This window comes from Nannospalax galili, unplaced genomic scaffold, assembly GCF_000622305.1.
Source record: "Nannospalax galili isolate Female #2095 unplaced genomic scaffold, S.galili_v1.0 scaffold1169, whole genome shotgun sequence".
Classification (NCBI taxonomy): Eukaryota; Metazoa; Chordata; class Mammalia; order Rodentia; family Spalacidae; genus Nannospalax; species Nannospalax galili.
In genome coordinates this window covers 746,173-768,382 of record NW_008360301.1, presented here as the reverse complement: position 1 = coordinate 768,382, position 22,210 = coordinate 746,173, and the positions used below count along the sequence as shown (strand labels likewise).

General features: G+C 43.7%; 1 protein-coding gene across 3 annotated transcripts in view; it reads left to right on the top strand.

The window, feature by feature from the left end:
• The window catches only part of Uxs1 (UDP-glucuronate decarboxylase 1), a 102,906-nt gene that overhangs the window by 32,456 nt on the left and 48,240 nt on the right, over positions 1 to 22,210 (top strand). For 2 of the 3 annotated variants that reach the window (XM_008824242.2, XM_029559216.1), the window contains exons 2-6: positions 578 to 605; positions 2,253 to 2,301; positions 2,601 to 2,644; positions 13,189 to 13,249; positions 19,535 to 19,715. In XM_008824242.2, coding sequence (XP_008822464.1) covers positions 578 to 605; positions 2,253 to 2,301; positions 2,601 to 2,644; positions 13,189 to 13,249; positions 19,535 to 19,715 — 363 coding nt within the window. Of the gene's footprint in view, positions 1 to 577; positions 606 to 2,237; positions 2,302 to 2,600; positions 2,645 to 13,188; positions 13,250 to 19,534; positions 19,716 to 22,210 lie in introns of all 3 variants that reach the window. The other variant, XM_008824241.2, reaches the window with a different exon arrangement.

The window sequence follows — 22,210 nt, the reverse complement described above, 5'->3', positions numbered from 1 at the left end:
GGGCCAGGACCAGAAGCGGTGCTCCTGGAGCCCAAGAAAGGGACTGAGTTGGTCTGGGTGAGAAGGATCAGGAAGCAGTATTGGTTCCCCAGGTGTCTGGGGCCCCAAGACTAGGAATGGCGCAGGGCCCAAACTAGGAGTATAGAGTGGCGGGAGGGATGGAAGGGTGAATATGCCTTAGGGAGTCCTGGCACGAGAGTTGCGCTATAGACTTACCCCAAGAGGCCTGAGGATGGTAGTCTCTTTTAGACTTTTTAAAATGACTAGCTCTTCCTTAAACAGCATGTTGAAGACATGTTTTTTAAAACACGTATGCTCCTTTAAGAACTGTTGTATGAAATGTACAAAAGTTCAAATGCTGGAAGAATTGCCAGAGCTACAGGGGTAGATGGGATCATAATTTTCCACTTCCTAGTAGTGCCTGATTTTTCTGAAAACAAAATTTATATTTTATTGTCTTTGTGAACTCTTAATGTTTTCAGTGAACCTTAAAGTTGTCATTAAAATTTTATCAGCTGGAATCCCTGATGGTATAGATTTAAATACTGACTTTTTTTTCTTCTTCCTTCCCTCACAGCTGTTTGGGGCAACTTTGTTAATATGAGGTAATTATTTTTAATTACTTGGGTATTATGGTTGGGTTTTATAGACATGGTTACCTGTATTGGTATTATGGATTAATTGACTATTTTTGATGAAGGCGTGCATTGCATTGAACATATGCATTGAACTTTTTCGTGTTCTCAAGAGACGCACCCCATTTTACGCTTTATCCAAGTGAAGTCCAGGTGTAAATCATGATCACTATATTGTCCACCTGCATCCTCCTCATTCAGATACAGACAGTTGATCCTGGCTTTCACTACTCCATGTAAAGAGCATTTCTATGTGGCTTGAGCATGGACATGGAGCCTTTTATAGAGTCACAGAAGGATCCTTAGAGAAGAGCCAGCTACAGCTTGGGTCCCTGGACTCCAGAATGCTGGGGACTGGAAATGTTTAGATGTTAGAGGTTTTTATGTGTATGTGTTTGAATATTTGCTTATGTATAATGAAATAGTGTGGGGATAGGACCCATGTCTAAACACAGGATTCACTTGTGGTTCTTACAAATGTATAGCCTGAAGGCGACTTTATAGTTATTGTCGGTTAGCCTGTGTTTTGATGGTGACATGAAGCCAGTGATAGAATTTTCATCCTGGTGCTTGGGATGTTGCAGATTTCAGGGTTATATGGATTTTAGATTTTTGAATTTTCAAGTTAGGGATATTTGATCTGTACTGGATGTGGTTGTCTGTAGCCAGTTCCTGTCTTGGGGTTAAGGCTTGAGAATCCCCCGTTTTAAGTGTGTATGGTGTTTGTTTGTTTGTTGAGACAGAGTGTTATGATGTAGCACCTGCTACCTTTGAACTTGCTGTGTAGCCCAGACTGCCTCAAACCCATGATCCTCCTGTCTCAGCCTGCCAAGTGTTAGGATTAGAGGCATGCACCACCATCCTGGCCTTTTTGATTTGCGTTTTTTAATAGACAGGAGGGATGCTTGTAAAAGTAGAATCTGTGTACCAAATTAAAGAATAACCTTTAAAAAATCAGCACAAGAGTAATAAGCATTTATTGTAAAAGCAGATTTGGCATGGTTAGGGTGAGTGCAATTTTCTGTTTAAAGAGTCTGTTCCATTTGCTATTTCTATAGAAACTGAGAGTGGCCAGCAGTGCTGTTTGCGTGGGGAGGTTGCTTTGGGATTTTCCTGCTGCTGCACAAGGCCACAGGGCTAGGTTCCTGAGCCCCCAGCAGTGTTCTCCTGCAGAGAGTTTTACAAGGCGGGTGGGGCTGTGTTGATCTGACTCCCCCTGCCAGGGTGTCTCCTGACAAAGGCAGCTGTGTGTGGCTAGGTGGGGTGCTCAGATCTCATTTAAAGGTGCTCTGTGTTTTTGCTTGGAAAAACTCCATTTTGTGTTCAATCCCTGGGAAAGCCCAACAGAGAAGCATAGACTCCTATCGACCATACTTCCTGCTTCTCTTAAAATCCCTTGCTGGGTATAACAGAAGCAGTCTGCTGTGTAAACTGCAGCTTCCTAGATGGATTGAAGGGGATCCCCTCCTGCTCTGCCCCCTGCTGGAGAGAACTGGCCTTGACAACCAGTGCTTGAGCTGTAATCTCTGGTTAGGGTTCTGGTAATTGGTGCAGAAACAAATCTTGAAGGCACAACAACTTTCAGTATCCTCAGTCTTGTAGCTTTCTGCTCAACAGGTCTCTCCAGGAAAATGGTGAACTGAAAATTGAAAGCAAGATCGAAGAGGTTAGTCTCTTTTCCCTGTTTGGCTCCTGTTTACCTGGATATTTGTCAATTTCACTTCCTAGGGGTGGGGTGGGGGGTGTTTTCATTATGGGAGCTTGATAGTCAGTGCTTCTGAAACTCCCCAAAAGTAGTTCTACTCCGTAGGAGGGGACTCTGAGATTCTACAGAGGAACTCTCTGTCACCTTTTGTCCTTTTTGAACCTGCTTTGCCTTTATGCTCTGTGGACCTCAGGTGTTAAAACAGGGGGAAAATGGTGGAAGATGTTTTGCTTTAAAACCTACTTTTGTTATTGTTCCAGATTGTTGAACCATTAAGAGAGAAAATCAGAGATTTGGAAAAGAGGTACGTATACTTTTGGGGTTGACTTTAAGAAAATGTCAGCTGTGTGACAGGAAAGGTTAGCCCTAAACATAGTTCATCTCAGTTGCGCTTATGTAGGAAAGTTACTGTGAGCTTATGTGAAAAGTGGGAGGCATTCTCAGGGTCCACTTTCCATAAGACGGTAAGTTTTTGGAGTTTGGATAGTATTTGTTGCTGTTTTGAGAAAGGACTTGTCATGTCCAGACTGACCTGGACCTCACCCTGTAGCCCTGCTGCCCTCAACCTCCCAGTCTTCCTTCTATAGTCTTCTGACTGCTGGAGTTACAGTGTACAATACCTTGCTGGGTCCTGAAGGTGGTGTTGGTTAACTTTTTAAAGTCTTTTGTCATTAAGGACTATTTCCAATGAAAGCAAAAGACTTTCTTCAGGAAAAAAATTTATTTTTGGTTTGCTGTTTAATTTTTTTACCAAGATCTTGCTGAAGTCTAACCACAGATCCTGAGTTAAAAAATCCTTCAAAAATTGGGGCTGGGGAATAGCTCAATTGATAAAGCGCTTGCCCTGCCACTGTGAAGACAGAGTTAGGAGCCTGAGAACCGACTTGAAAACCCTGCAGATGAGGTAGCCACCTACAGTCCCAGTAAGACAATTCTCCTGTCAGGTTCTTTTTATTTTGTAGAATATTTTTTAGTTTTTGACAGGTTCATACCTGTATACCACATATCATGATCATGTCCATGCCAACCTCCCAACTCCACCAAGACACCTGTCTGTCTCCTTCTTACCTTCATGTCCCCTGTTCTGTTTTGTTTCTCTGTAGCCCACTGAGTCCAGTTAGTGCTGCCTGCTGGAATGTTGACTGGTCTCTTGGCTTGATAGTATGCAGGTGACCACAGCTGCAGTGAGTTCATGAGTGCAGTGGCCATGCCATGTCCAGAAGACTGCATTTCACAGCACTCCTCCCTCCCTCTGGCTCTTCCATTCTTTCCACCTGCTCTTGTGTGATGTCCCTGAACCTTGGGGGGTGGGAGGGGCAGCAGGGTTGAATCAGATATCCCATTTAGAACTGCACTTAACAGTCTCTTATTACCAGTACTTTAACAAGTTCTAAGTCAGTGCATTAACCACTGCCCACTGGAGAAAGAAGCTTCTGAAAGCCAAGGTTAAGATCAGTACTAATCTGTAGGTAGAAGCATAAATGCTTAGAAGACAGTTTGATAACTTGTCATTTAGCAAAAAACAGTAGTGGTAGGTTCTCCCCTAAGGCCTAGGATTTCCCATGGGCTTTTGACCAGGTTTACAATACTATGCATAAATTCCTCCCTGTGGAGCTATCTTCAGATGTAATCAGGAAGTAGTTGGGGGGTGGGGAGGGATGGGACCTGGAGAGATGGCTCAGTGGTTAACTGGCTGCTCTTGCAGAGGACCTGGGTTTGAGTCTCAGCACCCACAGGGCAACTAACAACTGCCTGTAACTCCAGTTCTAGGGGATCTAACAGCCTCTTCTGACTTTCGTGGACACTGCACAACATGGGTACATTTACATAAACTCATAAAATAAAAATAATGAATAAAATCCTTTAAAAAAGGAACTAGCTGGTTGCCCTCATAAGAGTCATTTCAACATTGCATCATTATACACGTCTTGCCTGGCAGGTGGACCTGGCATTGTAGCATGCCGGGCAGGTCTACTGCTGGGTTAGACTGTTGATGAATTTTCTCCCTCAGTGGCCTGCAAAGTACCTTCTGAAAGCCAGTCAACAGTGAAGAAGTTTTCAGGTCAGTTCCACCTTGATTTCTTAATGTCCTGCAATCAGTGTGTTGTGTCTTTAGCAGTAGGTCTTAATTGAGTTATGGTGGGCAACCAAGAGCAGTGGCAACAGCTTGTAATGTTTTGGGACCTCTGGGGCCCCCTGACCAATAACTCCTAGGGAAGTAACCCAAGCCTGGCACTGAGAGTTTCATTTAATAATCTATGTCTTTTTAGAGCAGCATTTGCACCCACACATGGCACCTGTGTTCAAACTCTACCTTTTATTTTTAATTGGCTTACTATTTAATTAACTTGCAAAGTAGTAAGTTTCAGTAGGGATTTTTCAGATGCCCCTAGTTTTGGTTAACTTCCCCATCTGCACTTAAATCTTTAACCTCCAGTATTCTCCCCACATCAACTTTAGTATCTTGTGTTCTCCTATCTCCTCCACATTAAGGGCTCTTCTCTTGGGCTTTGTCTAGCTTTCTGACCTTTCCAAGTGCTCCAACTTAAACACACAAATCTAAAAATCCATAGCTAGGATCCATATTACAGCTAGGATGAGAGAAAACATAGCTTATGTCTTTCTGAGCCTGGGTTTTCTCACTTGGTATAATATATTACTGCACTTTTCTTTACAGCTGAATAAAATTCCATTGCGTATATGCACTTTTGCATTATTCATTTATTAGTTGATGAATATCTAGATTGATTCTGTTTCCTAGCTATTGTGAAGAGAGCAGCAATGAATATGGATATGCAAGTGCCTCTGTAATGACATATGGAAGCCTTTTGGTAGTGCACCCAGGAGTAGTATGGCTGGGTAGTAGTTCTGCTTTTATTGTTTTGAGACACCTCCACACTTATTTCCATAGTGGCTATATCAGTTTACACTCCCAGCAACAGTAACTGTCCCCTTTCCCTAACATCATCACCACCATTTGTTGTTATTATTTTTTGTCATTTTTTATTAGCCATTTTCATTTCTTCTTTTGAGAGCCTTGTTCAGTTTCAGTTCCCTTTTTTGGATTGAGTTCAAAAATTACTTTCTTGAGTTCTGTATACATTCTAGATGTTAATCTGTTAGATGAAACACTAGCATTTTTTTTCCTACTCTGGCTGCTACTTCACAGGATTGACAGTTTCCTTTGCTGTACAAAAGCTTTTTTATGAGATCCCATTTGTTGATTTGGAGCCTTATTCCCTGGGCACTCAGAGTCCTATTCAGACAGTCCCTTCCTCCACTATGTCCTGAAGTGTACCTTCTGCCTTGTCTTTTGGCAGTTTCTCAGTGTCAGGTCTTAAGTTGAGGTCCTTGATCCACAGAGTTGATTTTCATATAAGACAAGGGATAAGGATCTATTTTCACTCTTCTACATGTAGATAATCCAGTTTTCCTAGCACAGTTTGTTCAAGATGCTGTCTTTTCTCCAATGTGTACTTTGGACATCTTTGCCAAAAATTAGTTGGCTATAGTTGTATAGCCTTGTATCTGGGTCCTTGATTCTAGTCCATTAACCTATGAATGCGTTTGTGCCGTGATGGTAATACCCCAGCAGTAATCATTTCTCAGGATTGCTTTGGCCACCCAGCATCTTTTGTACTTATAAATGAATTTAAGATTTTTTTTCTATTTCATGAAGAGTGTCACTGGAATTTTGATGACGAGTGCATTGAATATATAGATTGCTTTTGATATGATCACCGTTTTCAAAACATTGAGTCTTCTAATCTATGATCATGCTAAAAAAGTCTTTCTGTCTTCTGCTGTCTTCTTAATTTCTTTCTGTGGTGTTTTAAAGTTTTCATTATAGAGATCTTTCATATCCTTGATTAAGTTTATTCCAAGGTATTTTTTCTTCAATGTATATTTCATTGAATTTTTGTGCATTTCATACACTAGATCTTAATCATCTTTAGACCCCTCCCCCATCTGCACCCACATAGCCCACCCACAGGATTTCATGTATTCTGTCGTATATGTTAAGGCCAATTGAGTCAAGTTTGTGTACCCAGATGTCCCTCAGTGTGAGTTCAGCCACCGGAGCCTGGTCAGCCTATTTAACATCACTCCCTTAAAGATCACCTCTCCCTAACCTAGCAGTCATCAGCTGCCAGTAGTTCCTCAGCTGAGATTGGGGCCTCCTGTCCATTTCCCCAGCTCTATGCTGGTTTTTGTGTAATTGAGTTTGCATGGACCTTGTACATGTCGTCACAATTTGCTGTAAGTTTGTATGAGCAAATTCCCAGGAGCCTGGAGGAGTCTGTTTCCTTATGGTTATGCACACCACTGGCTCTTAGAATTTTTCTGCCTTCTCTTCTGCAGTGGTCCCTGAACCCTGGGTAAGTGAGTCCTATCCAGGGACACTCTCTTCAGTCTCTTATTCTCTACACTTTGGCCAGTTGTGGCCTCTGTGTTTATCACCCTCTGTTGCATGAGGAAGCTTCACTGGTGAGAGTTGAGAGATACATTAGTATTTTCTCTGTCCCCTATTCCACTATGTTCCATGAGGCTTAGGTGTAGAGGTTCCATTGCAGATGTGTCCCTTAGGACTGAGCATCTCACATACACTTATTCTCTGTGTGTGACCAATTGCAGAATTCTAGAATAGTCTCCGTCTAGGTGGGCTGTCAGCGAGTCAGGCGCTCTCAGGCAGCCTCAGTGGGATGGGTCCAAGGCCCAAGGAGAGGGATTGGAAACAAAGTAAGCTGCTTTTGTTTGTGTGTGTGTGTGTGTGTGTGTGTGTGTGTGTGAGAGAGAGAGAGAGAGAGAGAGAGAGAGAGGCTCTCCCTGAAGCCCGAGCTGGCCTGAAACTTCCTCTATAGACCAGGTTGGCCTCCTCTCCAAGGTATTTTTTTGAGGATGTTGGGAATGCATTTGTTGCCCTGATTTCTTCCTCAGTATGTTTGTTATTGCTGTGTAAGAAGGTTACTGATTCTTATGTTCTGCCACTTAGCTGAAAGTGTTTATCAGTCCGGTGCAGTCTTTAGGCTCTTTTGTGTATAGAATCCTATCATCTATAAATAAAGATACCTTGACTTCTTTCTTTCCTATGTATCCATGTATCCACCCTCCCCCCCGCTTTTTTTTTTGGCTTCTCTAGTTAAGACTTCTAGTACCATGTGGGCACCCTTGTCTTTCTCCTGATTTTAGTGGAAATACTTTGGGATTTTACCCATTAAATATAATGTTGACTATATTTGTCTTAGATATTCTTATTATGTTGAGATATGTGCCTTTTATTCCAAGTTTCTTCAGGGCTTTTAATATGAAAGGATGTTGGATTTTGCAAAAAACAAGTTTTGCAAAACTGCAGAAAAGGCTTTTCTGAGTCTGTTGAGATGATTTGATCTCTGTCTTTGAGTTCATTTCTGTAATTTATAACATTTATTTCATGTGTTGAACCATCCCTGCCTGTTTACGTAATCTTGACTTGATCTTGGTAAACGATCTTTCTGATGTGTTCCTAAACTTGGTCTGCGTCCTACAGAGTGCTTGTCTCACCTTCCGTCCAAGAACAGAACGAGCAGACAGGGAAGGGTGAACAAACGAGGGAAGTTTAGTTTACCACATGAACATGACAACTCAAACAGGGAAAGTAGAAACTCCAACACTCTGGGTGGTGGCACGATGCTTCTTGAGAGAGGCTGACAACAGCTCTCACAGCTTTGAGCCCTTGGCAAGTCTTGACATGCCAGCTGTGGTGGTTTGAATGAGAAACACCTTCCAGAGACTCCAAGTGTTTGAACACTTGGCCCCAATTAGTGGCGCTGTTTGCAGAGGTTTGGAGGTATGGCCATGCCAGAGGAAGCATTTCCATGGGGGCAAGCTCTGAGCGTTCGTAGGCGTGTCCTATTTCCAGTTTGCGCCTTCTGTTCCTGTGCCTGCTTGAAGATGTGAGCTCTTGCCTTTCTGTTCTGGGTACTTCTTGTCATGCGTCCTCTGCTATTATCAGAGGGACTCTACCCTCTGGTACTGTAAGCCAAATAAACGCTGCCTTCTATAAGTTGCCTTGGTCATGATGTTTTATCATAGCAACAAAAAAGTAACTAATATGTAAACTATAGGTTGCCGAGGAGTGTTACCGCTCTGCGCTCTCAAGCAGGCCTCAGAATGCCAGTGGAGAACAGTCGTCTGAAGAGCAAGTCTAGGGAGGGCAGATCACAGGAGAAAATGGTATAAGCGATGACCTTGGAGGGCAGGGAATAGTGACTCTTCCCTGACCTAGCAAGACCCAAGTCCCCTGCCTGCAGCAGGAACAGCAGGTCTCAAAGGCCGAGGCAGGAGTGGTGCATCTCGTGGTGGTCTGTCTCTGGCAGGTCTCAAAGGCAGGACCAGTCCTAGGCCTGCTGAGAGCCAGAATTGCAAGATGGCTGCTCCTACACAGGTTTATACAGGCTCAAGTGTACTCTGATTGGCCGGATATGTATACACAGATGAGATGTAGAATAAAGACCAATCTAGAGCGCCTGTCAGCCTAGGGAGGGAGAGCAAAAGCCTGCCAAAACAGAGCGTTTTCAGTGGGGCAGCTGCTGTGTCCCCTCTGCCCTGTCCTTCGCGTAACTGAATGAACAGGACGAGTATGAGAAAGGCATTGCCACTTGGTGGGTTGAGCTTCCCTGCCAGCCTGGGGGTTTTCCTGCTTCGTTTCCAGTTGCTGCTCTATGTAGCTGGGACCCCTTCAGCCTCTATCTCCATCACACAGGAGGCAACAACAGGGCAAGCTGGCTGGCTAGACTAACCAGAGTCGGTGAGCTCTGGGTTAGCAGGAGACCCTGCCTCACTGATTGAAGTAGAAAGCAATTGAGACAGACACCCAGCATCATTGAACTTCCACACTCCCATGTATGGGCACCTGTACATACACATGTATTCATGTACACGCATCCATACACATGCAAGCATATACACATGAGCTCTATACACATGCAAAAAAAAAAAAATCCTTCCAGCCAGACATGGTGGTGCACGCCTGTAGTCCCAGCACTTGGGAGGCAGAGACAGGTAGATCTCTTTGAGTTCAAGGCCAGCCTGGTCTACATAGTGAGCTCCAGGCCAGCTGGGGCTATAGGGAGACCCTGTTTCAAAAAGACCAAAAAAAAAGTACAATATCCCCATAGTTAGAGTATTGGCAGAATAATCGAGGTGTGTTAGAATATTCCTTGTCCAAACCATGTGAATTCCTGAAAATTCAATACACTCAGAGTTGAGACTAACCTTTCCCTTATTTGCACTTCTGCAAGAAGGTCAGGCAGTTGCCTGCATACAGTAATTGGTTTAATGGCATTTCAGAACAAAAGAACCATCTGGAGGGCATAAAACAAGTGCCACGTGGAGCCCTGCAATCCTAGGGCTTGTGCGCTTAGTCATTTGGAAAAAAAAAGCCTTTGTCACCAGAATACGTCAGATTCTCAGAATTTAGTCTAGTTCAAGTGACTGAGAGGGAAGAATTGACTAATATGACAGCTTTCCATGAGAATCAGATTCTAGCAAAATGTCTGCCTCATCCCCCTGGACTGTCCTGAGTATGTAAATCTGTCCTACGAACTTAAACTTGTAAGTCAGTGGAGTCTCAGGCACTGGGATTTGCTCCTTTCCAACTGTTATGGGACAGCTTTGTGTCAAGAGTTACAATTGAGTCCTCAGAAATTTTAAAAGAAAAATTAATGCAGAATTTTTTTTTTCTTTTCCTGGGATGAGTTTGGATGGTTCCTGTGAGTGTTCTGTGAGCTCTTTATCAAATCCAGAATCAAAACGAGGAAATGAAGAGCAGTTTTTCTTTGATTTTGAAATGACCAAAGGGACATAGGGATGGAGGAGATTCAGGAAACGTGTTCATTCATTTTCTTCTCATCCTCAGCTGAATAGTCAGGGAGATTGAGTCTCCCAGCCCTTATTGAAATAGGGGCTATTTCTAACAAATTCCCTGGAAGACCGTGAGGCAGCTAAAGCAGAGGTGGGGGAAGGACAGTAAGGGTTGTCCTCTTCCTAGTGTAAACAACACAGCAAGATTCCTTTTAGGTTTTCAGTCAGGGGCTGTAGTTGGCCTTCCATGGCCTCAGGTTTCACACCATTTTCAACCACCCCTAGTTTGAAAATATTTGAGGGGAAACTGCATCTGTACTGAACGTGAACAGACTTGGTCATTATTCTCCAAACACACACTATAGTGACTGTGACACAACATTTCCACTGTGGTTAGTATTGGTACTGTCTAGACCAGACGCCAAGCATGCAGGAGGGTGTACAGTGTTGCATGCAGATACTGCTTTACTTTATGTAAGGAACTTGAGCATCCTCCCATTTTCGTATTTTCAAGAGTCTTGGAACTAGGCCCCAGAACACTAAGGGATGACCACTCACTGATAACTTAGATCAGTTTGTTCTATGACTGATCTGTGTGCTCACTCCTGGCATTCACTTGTTTATCTTGCGCCTCTGGTCCCTAGTCAGTCAGTGCCCCTCTCCTTCCACTTTGTTTTTCCAATGAGTACCTGCCATCTCCCCAAAGAATGAAGCTCCTGGGCTGGGGCTGTAGCTCAGTTGTCAAGAGCTTGCCTAACATACTAGCAGTCCTGCACAAAAAAAAAAAAAAAAAAAAAAAAAAAAAGGGGGGGGGGTGTTGCGGAGAGAGGAAGGGGGGGGGGGGGGAATCTAGGACAACGTGCTGCTGACTTCTGACCTCTACAAAAAAAAAAAAAAAAAAAAAAAAAAAGGAAAGAAAAGGTGGGAGGGTCTGTCTGAGAGAGGAAGAGGGAGAGAGGGAGGGAGGGAGAGAGGGAGGAACCATGTCTTGTTCTTCCATGTTTTTGCCTGGCCTAGGAGAGGAAGTGCCTCTGATCTCTGGCTGCTGCCGGCCTGTAGCTTCTTTCATCTTCATCCCCTAGCCTGAGGGGGGGGAGAGGGTAGATGGGGGTGGGGGGAGAGGAGAGCAAACTGGACTCTTCAGATGCTGCAGAGGAATGGTGCACCCGGACCTTTACATTGCCAGCCCTCACTTGCCTAATTAAAAAATTTAGATGGAATGGCAAAGAGTCACTTGACAAACAGGATGTGTTTCTGGCTTTCCCAAGTCCTTCAGTATAGCCTGCCCTGCCTCAAGACTGAGGCCTCTGCTCCCTATAGCACTGCGAACATTCCTCTGGCTCAGGGCAGCATATTCTAAAGAAAGTCTGACTGGAATGGCCACCTTGAGCCCTGCACAGAGCAGGAAGTGTTGAGGTACACAGAGCTGCCCAGCAGCTTGCTTGGAGACCACAGAGCTGAGAGGCCAGGGTCACCACCTATGCCCTTCTGTCTGCCTCTGTTTTCATGGTCTTCAAGGGAGCCTGCCCTTTGGAGAACTTCACAGTGAAGTTCTGCACTGTAGAAGGAAGCCCTCTGCACCTTTTCAGCATGCCGTCCTGTGTGCAGGAAAACAGGACCGTCTAGTGAGTGTGATCTTCTGTTCAGTGAGCATTAGCATGTGCCCTGTGACCTAGCTCTCCACGCACATGCTGGGAAGAGGGACTGTATCAACAGCCTCACACATCTCCTCTTAAAACAGTAACTGCAAAGCTTTTCATAGATTTCATGTACAGCAATTTGCTCCAAACAGCACCACTTAAGAGGTCTGCACTTACCTCCTTCCATTGGCTGTTTTCTGTACTCGTTATGTTCCTCTGCTCCTGGGCCCTCAGTGTGCACTGGGGACCCATGGAGCCTTTGAGGACATTGGAAGATAAGGTACACATTAGGTAGGAGCAGAGCACATGGTAGGAAACAAAGTGGTAATGCCCCGTCACTGTGCCCAGGGACTCTGATCAGAAAGCGACTGCAGGAACTCCCAGCGCACAGGACAGTCTGGTTCTGGGTCTTTCCCGTCTTAGGAGGCAGTCACTCACATGGGCTCATGACTTCATGAAGCTCCTTTGCTCCATCTGAGGCAGTTCCCCCACAGTGCTGTACCGTGTGTCTTACTTTTCCATGTTTTACCACCGCTATTCCTCAGCCCCTTTTATTCCTTTTTTTGCTGGGGGTGAAGTGGGTGGGAGGGTCTAACAATGTTAGGCAGTGTTGCCTGGACTGGTCTGGAACTCTTGATCCTCCTGCCTCTGCCTCTTGAGGCTGGGATCATGTGTGTAGAACCACACATGGGTTCTGGCCTAGCAGAGGAAGTGTCCTGCCGTTGGCTGCTGCTGGCATGTGGCCTCTTCATCTTCACCTCAGCCTCAGAATCTCTAGCTGGATCCTTAGTCCAGACCAGGGACAAGTGAGCATTTCTTGAACTGGAACTAACCAGTGACTCTTCCGTTCCTCCAGAGCAGGAGAAAAGAAGGGGCAGCCATGCTCTGATGACAGATGGAAAAAATACTCACCTGAGATGTTTGACTTTAAAAAGAAAGCATTTTTTTTTTTTCAGAGCTGAGGACCAAACCCAGGGCCTTGCGCTTGTTAGGCAAGCGCTCTACCACTGAGCTAAATCCCCAACCCCAAGAAAGCATTTATTTTTAAACAAGGCATTCCTTTATTAACACAGCAAAGGGGATTAAAGCTGTTTCTTCTTAAACACATAGGACTAATGAGTATTGTACACCCAGAATGAGTGATGCAGGGTTGTTTCCTGCATGATTTATCAACTCAAGTCATTGTCCACAGAACTTAGGAATTTCAGGCATAGGCTGGCCATCCAGTTTCATCTCCAACACTGTGGAAAATGACTCTCTGTCATGAGGTGGAGCCTGTGTGTCCTAAGCGCCTGGGCAGAGCCTGGGAAGGATGACCTGGGTAAATGCATTGGACTGACCTTTTTAATCTCTTTCTGTTATACAGCTTCACCCAGAAATACCCACCGGTCAAGTTTTTATCAGAAAAGGACCGTAAAAGAATTTTGGTAAGTTTGCACATCAGATTCATGTTTGTAGTATTAAGACATTTGCTTTTCTGTGTTAGGAGATACTTTATATACCATCGCATTCAACCTCCTCATGGATCCAGTTTGGTGTTTTACAATATGTTTGCATTGTTTAGCATCACATACTAAGAAGAAATCTTGAGCCCATTAATAGTCACTTTCCCTTACTCCTCTAGCTCCCAGCATCCACTGAAACTACTCTCCATGGATTTCCCCCTTTTGAATGTTGCACATAAATTAAATAATGCAACATGATGGCTTTGTGTCTGGTTTCTTTCACTAAGAATAATGTTTCCAATGTTATTCTGCTTCATTCCTTTTCATAATTGAATAATATTCCATTATATATATGCTATATTTTGTTTATTCATTTCTCAGTTAATGGACATTTGGAGTTGTTTCTACTTTGAGGCTATTGTGATGATATTGTTATTCATATATTTGTATGAGTTTTTGTGTAGACATAATGGCTTCAGTTCTTTCATCTGTAACTGGGGGTAAAAGGAATCCATATCGAAAAGGCCAACATTAAACTGTCTGTAGTCACAGATGACATGAGCTTGTACTTATGAAGCCCAAAGGAATCCCCAAATTGAACTACTAGAGGTAACCTGGGAGTTCAGGGTCACAGGATAAGAAAAGCACATCCATATGGTAACCCTATGTGTAGCATTTCAAGAAAGCTTTGAGCTCCTCAGCTGTGGTCTTTAACCTCTTCTGCTTCATGGACCACTTCAGTGGATATCCTGGGGGCTTCCTTGGCTAATAGTCTCCTTGTTAAACATAATCCAAACTCACCAATTAAAAAAGCCATGTTTTGTTAATTTATAGGGAACTACCCAGAAATTGTACTATTATATTTTAAAAGATGGCATCCTTAATGAGGAATCATTTATATTCTATTGTAATTCACTTTATAGTATAGTTCATGTGTTTCTATACTAATCCCAACATAGTACAGCCATCACCAAATCCAATTTATAACCCTAAATGGAAAGCCTTCCACCCATGGTCCTCATTTTCTCCCAAGCCCTCCATCCCAGAAGCCCTAGGCAGCCAGGGATCTCTCTGTGTAGAATTGCTGGTTGGAGCCATCCTACAGTGGTGCTGGGCCTAACCTGCAGAGCTGTGAATACTTAGCGCAGTGTTCCCAGATCTCATTTATGAGGCTCAAAGACTCTGTGTGCTCATTGGCCATCTTTGTATTGATGGACACAGGGCTATTTGATTTATTATTTTTATTTTATGTGTATGCATGTATTGCCTGCATGTGTGTAAGCACACCTGTGGTGTGCAATGCCCATAGAAGTCAGAAGAAGGTGTTGGCTTCCCTTGGAACTGGAGTTACTGAAGGTTGTTAGCCACGATGTAGGTGCTGAGAATCGAACCCAGGTCCTCTGCAGAGCAACCAGTGCTCTTAACTATTGAGCCATCTCTCCAGCCCACTTACCCCATTTTTAAGATGACTTTCCTCTTATCACTGGATTACGATACAGTTCTTTGTATTAGTTTTTTTCCACAGATTTTCCTCCTATTTTGTGAGTTGTCTTCACCTTCTTGCTGACGGTGTTTGAAGCACAAAAGTTAATATCGATGAAGTCTGTTTTTACTTATTGTTTACTTTGTGGCTTGTACTTTGGTGTTATATTTCAGAGATCATTACCTAATCTAAAGTCACAGAGATTTCCCATGTCTTTTCCTAGAAGTTTTCTAGATTTAGTTCTTAAATTTACGTCCGTGCTGTGGTTTGCGTTAATTTCCAAATACAGTACTGGGTGCAGGTCCTTTGTTCTTTCATTTAGCTGCCCAGTTGTACAGTGCAACTTGCTGAAAAGATTCTTAACAGCCCATTGAATTTTCCTGGTACCCTTGTTGAAAGATGAAAATCATTTGACGCTAAATGTATTTATTTCTGAACTGCAATGTAAACTGATTTACACAATGGTCATGATTGCTGTGGCTTCGAAGTGGGTTTTGAAGTCGGATGGTATGAGTCATACCACTTTGTTCTTTTTTTTTTTTTTAAGATTTAAAAAAAAAATTTCCAAGATGGTTTTGGCTATCCTGGATTCCTTGTAATTCCGTTAAAAATTTTAGGATTAGCTTGTCACGTTTTGCAAAGAAACCATCTGTGATTCTAGTAAAAACTGTTGGATCTATAGCTTGCTTTGGACAGTTTGCCATCCTAACAATATCAGGCACTGCGATCCTTGAATGTGGGATCATGGGATGTCTTTCTGTGGTTCTATGTCTGTCTTCTTTCATTTCTTTCAGTATTTTTAAAAATAGTTTAAAATTTCTCTGGAAATATATTATTTTTGCCGATTTGCTGGGCAGCATGAGTTAGCAAGAGTACCAAAGTAAGTGTCATCCTTCTAGTCTGTCTGTTGCCATGAAGGTGTGCAGTTGTCTGTACTGCTATAACAGAATGCCACCAAATGGGTAATTTCTAATGATCAGAAATGCACTGGCTCATGGTTCTGGAGACTGGGAAGCCTAAGGTCCAGGTGCTTCATCTGCCAGGTCCTTAGCACATCATACAATTGCCAGGGGCAATTGGAGGGCAAGGGAAGATGTGCTGAGTTCTTCTTTTAAGGAGCCCACTCCCACTAGAGTGGCCCTCATTGGCTCTTGGCTCTTGAGGGTGAATCCTTAATGGCCTTAGCTCCGCCTCCCATCACTGTTGCATTGTGTAATCAATTTCTAACACAGGGACTTCGGCTGCCACAGACCACAGGAGCACTGGGATGAGCACTGCAGCATCTCGCCAGGATTTCTGTTACTTTTCTTTCGTTTTTTTTTTTAAATATTTTGTTATTTTTATTTTGTGTATGAGTGTATTACCTGCATGTATGTGAGTGCACCCATGTCATGCAATGCCACGGAGGTCAGAAGAAGGCTTCGGATTCCCCTGGAACTGGAGTTAAGGACGGTTCATAGCCGCCATGTGGGTGCTGGGAATCAAACCCGGGTCCTCTGCAAGAGCAGTCAGTGCTCTTAACCGCTGAGCTATCTCTCCAGCCCCTGGTTTCTGTTATTTCTGTGGGATGACCTTCGGCCCATGCCAAGTGCCTCAGGCTTTATTTCTCTTTGCACATTGCTGAAACAAATGGACTTAGTAGTTTTCATTATCTCCATCTCATGAGTTAAGCGTATTGCACGTTTCAGAGTTGTTTGGTGCCTGCGTCTGGCATGTTGTAGCTAAAACTTAAAGCGTTTTGAATAATTGTTGAAGCCTTAGTAGGACAGTGGAGAAATTTGTCTGGAAATATATTCTTTTTGCCAATTTGCTGGGCAGCATGAGTTAGAGTGCTGACCTTGAACAAGACATTGAGCTGCTTGTTAACTCCCACAAGAACCACGAGCACATTAAGGTGAGCTGGTGAGTTCACAGCCAGGCGGGAAGTTCCAGTCTACCTCAGGGGAGGAAGACCGGCCATCCTTGTGGTATTGGCTCCTTGTTATCCAGGCTGTGCGTGGCTTTGCCGACTAGTCCTGGGGAAGCAATGCAGGGCTGAGCTGCAGGTTCTGTTTCCATCTGAAACAGTTGCCTAATTAAATAAAATTTATTAAGAAAAAAATTCATAGCTATTTCACTCTTACACAACGTTTAAGCATTTTCACTAGAGAGGAATGACTGAAGAAAAGCAAAGGCTCTCGTACAGTTCAGCCAGGGCTTTGTAAAGCGCTTCCAGGAAGTTTATTCCACTACCAGGACTACTGAAATGTTAGAATAGCTCATGTGAACTTTAATATGCTGATTTTCTGCTCTCTGGACTGTCAGCCACATATTTGGATGCAGAGATAATAATAGAGTTCCATAGATCTTTCAGAAATATTTTCAAAATCATATAAGGAGTTATGTAAAAACAGTAAGATTTCTTTTTAATTCATTATATTTCTGATTTAAAAATCGTGAAAATCAGGAAAATGTAACAGGGTGAAGCTTACATCAACTGAAATTTGCTGGGTCTGGCTATGCCTCAGTCCTGTAGTCCTAACCTTTTCAGCAGGCTGGGACTGCAAGATGCCAAGTTCAAGTCCTACCTGGGCTACAGAGTGAGTTCAAACAACTTAGCAAGGCATTGTCTCAAAAAAGAAAAAGGAAACTAGCAAACAGAAATGGCTGGGGATGTGGACATAGGTCAGTGGTAGAGCACTTCAGTCCCCACTGCCATGAGAAAGAAAAGAGCTGAAATGAAATGAAATCTCATCCCCTAAGCTAAGCACTAGAGTGTGTCACATTTGAAACTCATATTTTTCCAGAAAAATTTTAATAGTCACTGCATTCATATAGGTAGAATATAGGTATATTGCTATAACAAAATACCTCAAGGTGTGGACACTTTAGAAAGAAAAAAGGGTATATTTAGCTCCTGTCTGAGACGCTGCCCCATTGTTTGATGCTGTTGAGGGCCTCCCAGTACAGAACATCAGGGAAGAGGGGCAGGAGGTCACATGGGGAGAAGAGGCCAGCCTTGCTTCTCTATTATGACCTGGGATCCCCTGACAGCTGTATTAATCCCTCCCAAAGGTGGGATCCAAAGAATAGCAGGAGTGCTAAAGATAAAACAAACTAGATGCACTGATGTGATGGAGAGCCTGCCACCAGGGAGCATGGGGGCTTCTGCATGGCTAGTGAGCTATGTGCGCTATGGGCGGAGACCCCTTCTCTGCTGTCATTTTCTTGCCTCTGAAGCACAGGGAGCTTAGGAAGCCCTGTGCTCAGACTGACTGAGGCTGGTGTTGGCACTCAGCTCCCAGCCACTGCATTTTCAGAGCAGTTGGTGGTTGCTGAGCGGTTTTGGGCATCTGCCTTCCCAAGTGTCTCTGCCCTCCCACCTGTGGCAAGTGTCGCATGACCAGTGAGGTGTTAGTGGAAGCAGAGGCTCGTGGGGAATGAGATGTTTTAAAACCACAGACCAGGCATTCACGTGCTTTTCAATTTAGAGAACGGGTGTTTAATCCCTGCCTGCTCTGTCATGGTGAAAGAGGCAACTGGAAGGAACTGGTTTCTTTTTTAGTTTGTTTTCCTCTTCCTTCCCTCCCGCTCTCTCTCCCTGCCTCCCTCTCTGTGCCCCTCTCTTTTTCCTTCTTGTTTTCTTTCTTTACTTCACAGAACTCTACTGGGTTGCCCAGGCTGGCCTTGAACTCTTGACCATCCTGCCTCGGCCTACAGATTGTAGGGAGATTATCATAGTGGAATAAGACCAGGACAGGAAATGTGGCCTTCATTATGAGCCTGTCTCCCAGCTGGCTCTTTGCATTTCTGACTCCTGTACTCTGCTCAGAAGGAAGCCATATTGTGCTCAGCAACGCCCTCTTTTGTCACCATTTAATTGGAGTAAACATTTTGTTTTTAGGACAGTTTCAGACATAATCAACGCTGCACACCTGTGGTGGTGTAGGATTTTAGGAAGCGTGCTGCTGCTGCTGGCCTCCTGTCCTGCCCCTGCAGAGCCCATTGGCTTTTGGCTGGATAGTGCCCCCATAGTGCTTGCATTCCCACTCAGACATAACTGGACAGCTGAGCTTCTTTTAGGGCTTTCCTCTGCAAAGAGCGTCTATGACTTACTTGTTCTTAGAAATAATTTGGAAGATACTAGTTTTTCATGACATTTCTTGAGTCTAGTTTAAATATCACATCCTTTTCTGGCAGCTAACCAAGTCTCTACTCTTTGCTGATTACTTTAGTGAAAATGATCCCAAACATGAGCAGTAGTGGTTTTAGGACCATATACCATTGTCCCTCAGACTATCATATGCACTACAATGTAAATTCTGTGTAAATGCCCATTGTAGTGTATTGTTTAGGGAATAATGCCAACAAAAAGTCTGTGTGCACCCATTTTGTACACAGCTGTCATCAGCCACACTGTGTTTTCAGTTCATCGTCTACTGAATCAATGGATTTAGACCTTGAAGGTATGGAGGGACAGCTGTTCGGGATGGTCAGTATCTCCTCTGTTATAAAACAAGCTTTAATAATGTAAAACTCTGTCAATGAAGATACTTTGAATCCAGTTAACTACAGCTTTTCTGTGTTATTCACCAAGTGTTATCATCTCAATAGTTGTAGACCATTCAGAAATATTCAGGTAGTGAGTCGTCTTTTCTCTGGAATGACTGTGTAAAGATACTACGTTAAAAATTTCTCTCTCACCCACTTCTAAATTTTAAGTTGTGGATGTGCCAAAGATGTGTCTCTATGTTATTCATCATCACTGTATTCTCTGGGCTTTTTCTGGGTGTGTCTCAATACAGATCACCGGAGGTGCAGGGTTCGTGGGCTCCCATCTGACTGACAAACTCATGATGGATGGCCATGAGGTTACAGTGGTGGACAACTTCTTCACTGGCAGGAAGAGAAATGTGGAGCACTGGATCGGCCATGAGAACTTCGAGCTGATTAACCATGATGTGGTGGAGCCCCTCTATATTGAAGGTGGGCGAATCCACACTTCTGAGTCATTGCAGTGGGAGGTGGTCCCCACAGCAGCAGGATCTCAAGGCTTGCCTCTGTTGGTTGCATTGCTTGTTGTCACATTTTAGTTTTTCAAATGGTTTTTACTATGTATAAGGTACTATCCTAGTTTCTATAAGAAATACTGTGTGAATGACTGTCCACTGTCATCCCCCACCCCGTAGTTTGGTTTCTCTGTTGCTGTGATAAACACCATGAGCAAAAGCAACTTAGGGAGGAAAGGATCTATTTGGCTTACAGGTTGCAGGCCCTCATCAAGAGAAGCCAAGGCAGAAACTCAGGGCAGGAACCTTTAGGCAGGAACTGAAGCTTAGACCACGGAAGAACACTGCTTACTGACGTGCTTCATGACCACTGCTTTCTTATACAACCCAGGACCTGCCCAGGCATGGCCCCACCCATAGTAGGCTGGGCCCTCACACATCACTCAGCACTCCAAGAAAATGCCTCACAGATATGGCCATAGGCCATCCCTAAGAGGAAATTCCCCCAATTGAAGTTCCTTCTTCCTGGGTGTGTCAAGTTGACAACCAAAGTTGACACCTAGTCAATTAGTTGAACTTGGATCTGTTGAAGTAGCATTTGGTGTATGGTGTACAGCATTTATAGTCTAAATGTTTGTGTACCTTCCAAGTTAGTATGTTGCAATTCTAACCCCTAAGGTGATGGTTATTAGGAGGTAGGGCCTTTGGGAGGTTATTAGGTCATGAGAGGGGATCCCTCATAATGGGATTAGTGCCCTTCTAAAGAAACACAAAGAGTTCTCTCACCTAGAACACAGTGAGAAAGCACCATTTATAAAGCAGAAAGTGGACCCTCACCAGACGCTGAATCTACTAGCACCATTGGCTTGGACTTCCCAGCCTCCAGAACTGTGAGAAATGAATTGCTAATGTTTCATTCTAGTAGGCTGAGTAAACTAAAACAGTATCACTTCTCCGTAACAGTATCACTGCTGCTTGAGTCTTGCATCTAATTCCTTTTAGTTTCCTATAGGAAGTTGGCTGTTGTAAGATGGATCAGAGGTCCTTGTATAAGGAGGTACAGAGTGTTGGAAGTGCTGTGATCCTTTATGAGCCAGGGCCTTTTGGAAGGTCCTTAGGTTATTGAGGGCATGCTATTAGAGGCACTGTGCAACCTGGCTCTCTTTCTCTCTGCCTCAGGATTTGTGATCTAAGTATTCTGTTCTACCACAAACTCCTACCACGAAAGCTGGAAATCACAGGGCCATATGATACTGCATCAAACTTCCAGAACTTGTTAGACAAAATAAATAGCCCTTTTCTCTTTGTAAGTTAATTGTCCTGGGTATTTTGATATAGTAACAGAATGCTATTATAGATGCTAAACAATGAAGTTTCAGTTTTGAATGTTTAAAGCCCTAAGGGAACTTGGCCACTTTACAGATCATGGGTTGGGGCTATATGAATGGTGACTCCATAGACGGAGCCATAGCTTGGTCACATCTTAACCTCTAGAAGCTGTAAATGAGTCCTTCTATGAAAGTGGGTCTTTGCATAGATGATTCAGAATCACTAGCTGGGTCTAACCTGACTTTAGTTAGACTTTACAGGATGGTCTGCAGTTTCAGTGTAACTGCCCTTACAAGAGGCAGAATCAAGGACAAGGCCCTGGGCATCAGAGGAAAAGGTTGTGTGAAGACCCAGAGCGTGTAGTTGTACAGCTCCAGACAGAGAGGCCTGGCCAAGGCAAGAAAGGATTCTCCCCCAGGGCCTTTGAATATTGCCAGAAAGAACCTTGTGCTCAGATGTCTGACTTCTAGAACTGTGTGAAAAGAACACCTGTGTTTTACCCACCTGATTTGTGGGCCTTTGGGAAGTTATTAGGTCATGAGAGGGGGGGATCCCTCATAATGGGATTAGTGCCCTTCTAAAGAAACACAGAGTTCTCTCACCTTAGAACACAGTGAGAAAACACCATTTGTAAAGCAGAAAGTGGGTATTGGTTAAAGCAATCAAAGGAAACCAGCTAAGGGGATTTAGGTAACAGGAAAGCTTCCTCTGAAGTTCTCTGTGGAGTTGGTGAGACTGGCCACCTGGGGACATGCAGCATGGTCATTTTATTCTGACAGTAGCAGGGGAGCTATGTGGTATCAACTCTCTTAAGAATGGAGAACCCTAGGCTAGGCTGGGCTTCCCATAGCCAGCAGTGCTGCTTGGGCTTCTGCAGCCCCAAGTATCCCACCCCCACCCTATCACATGTGCAGGCTTCAGCCTTCCCAGTTGCTGCCAAATCAGGAAGCTCCTCTGTGTCAGTGAAGGGTTGTGAGGACCCAGTGTAACAGCTAAGCAGTCCTTGTTGTGTAACTTTACATTGTTTAAGTTTCTTTCATGTCCTCCAGTGTATGGGGTTTTTTCTGTTTGTTTGGTTTTTTTTTTTTTTTTTTTTTTTTTTTTTTTTTTTTTTTTGAAGAGGGTTTTTTTTTTTGTCCCCGT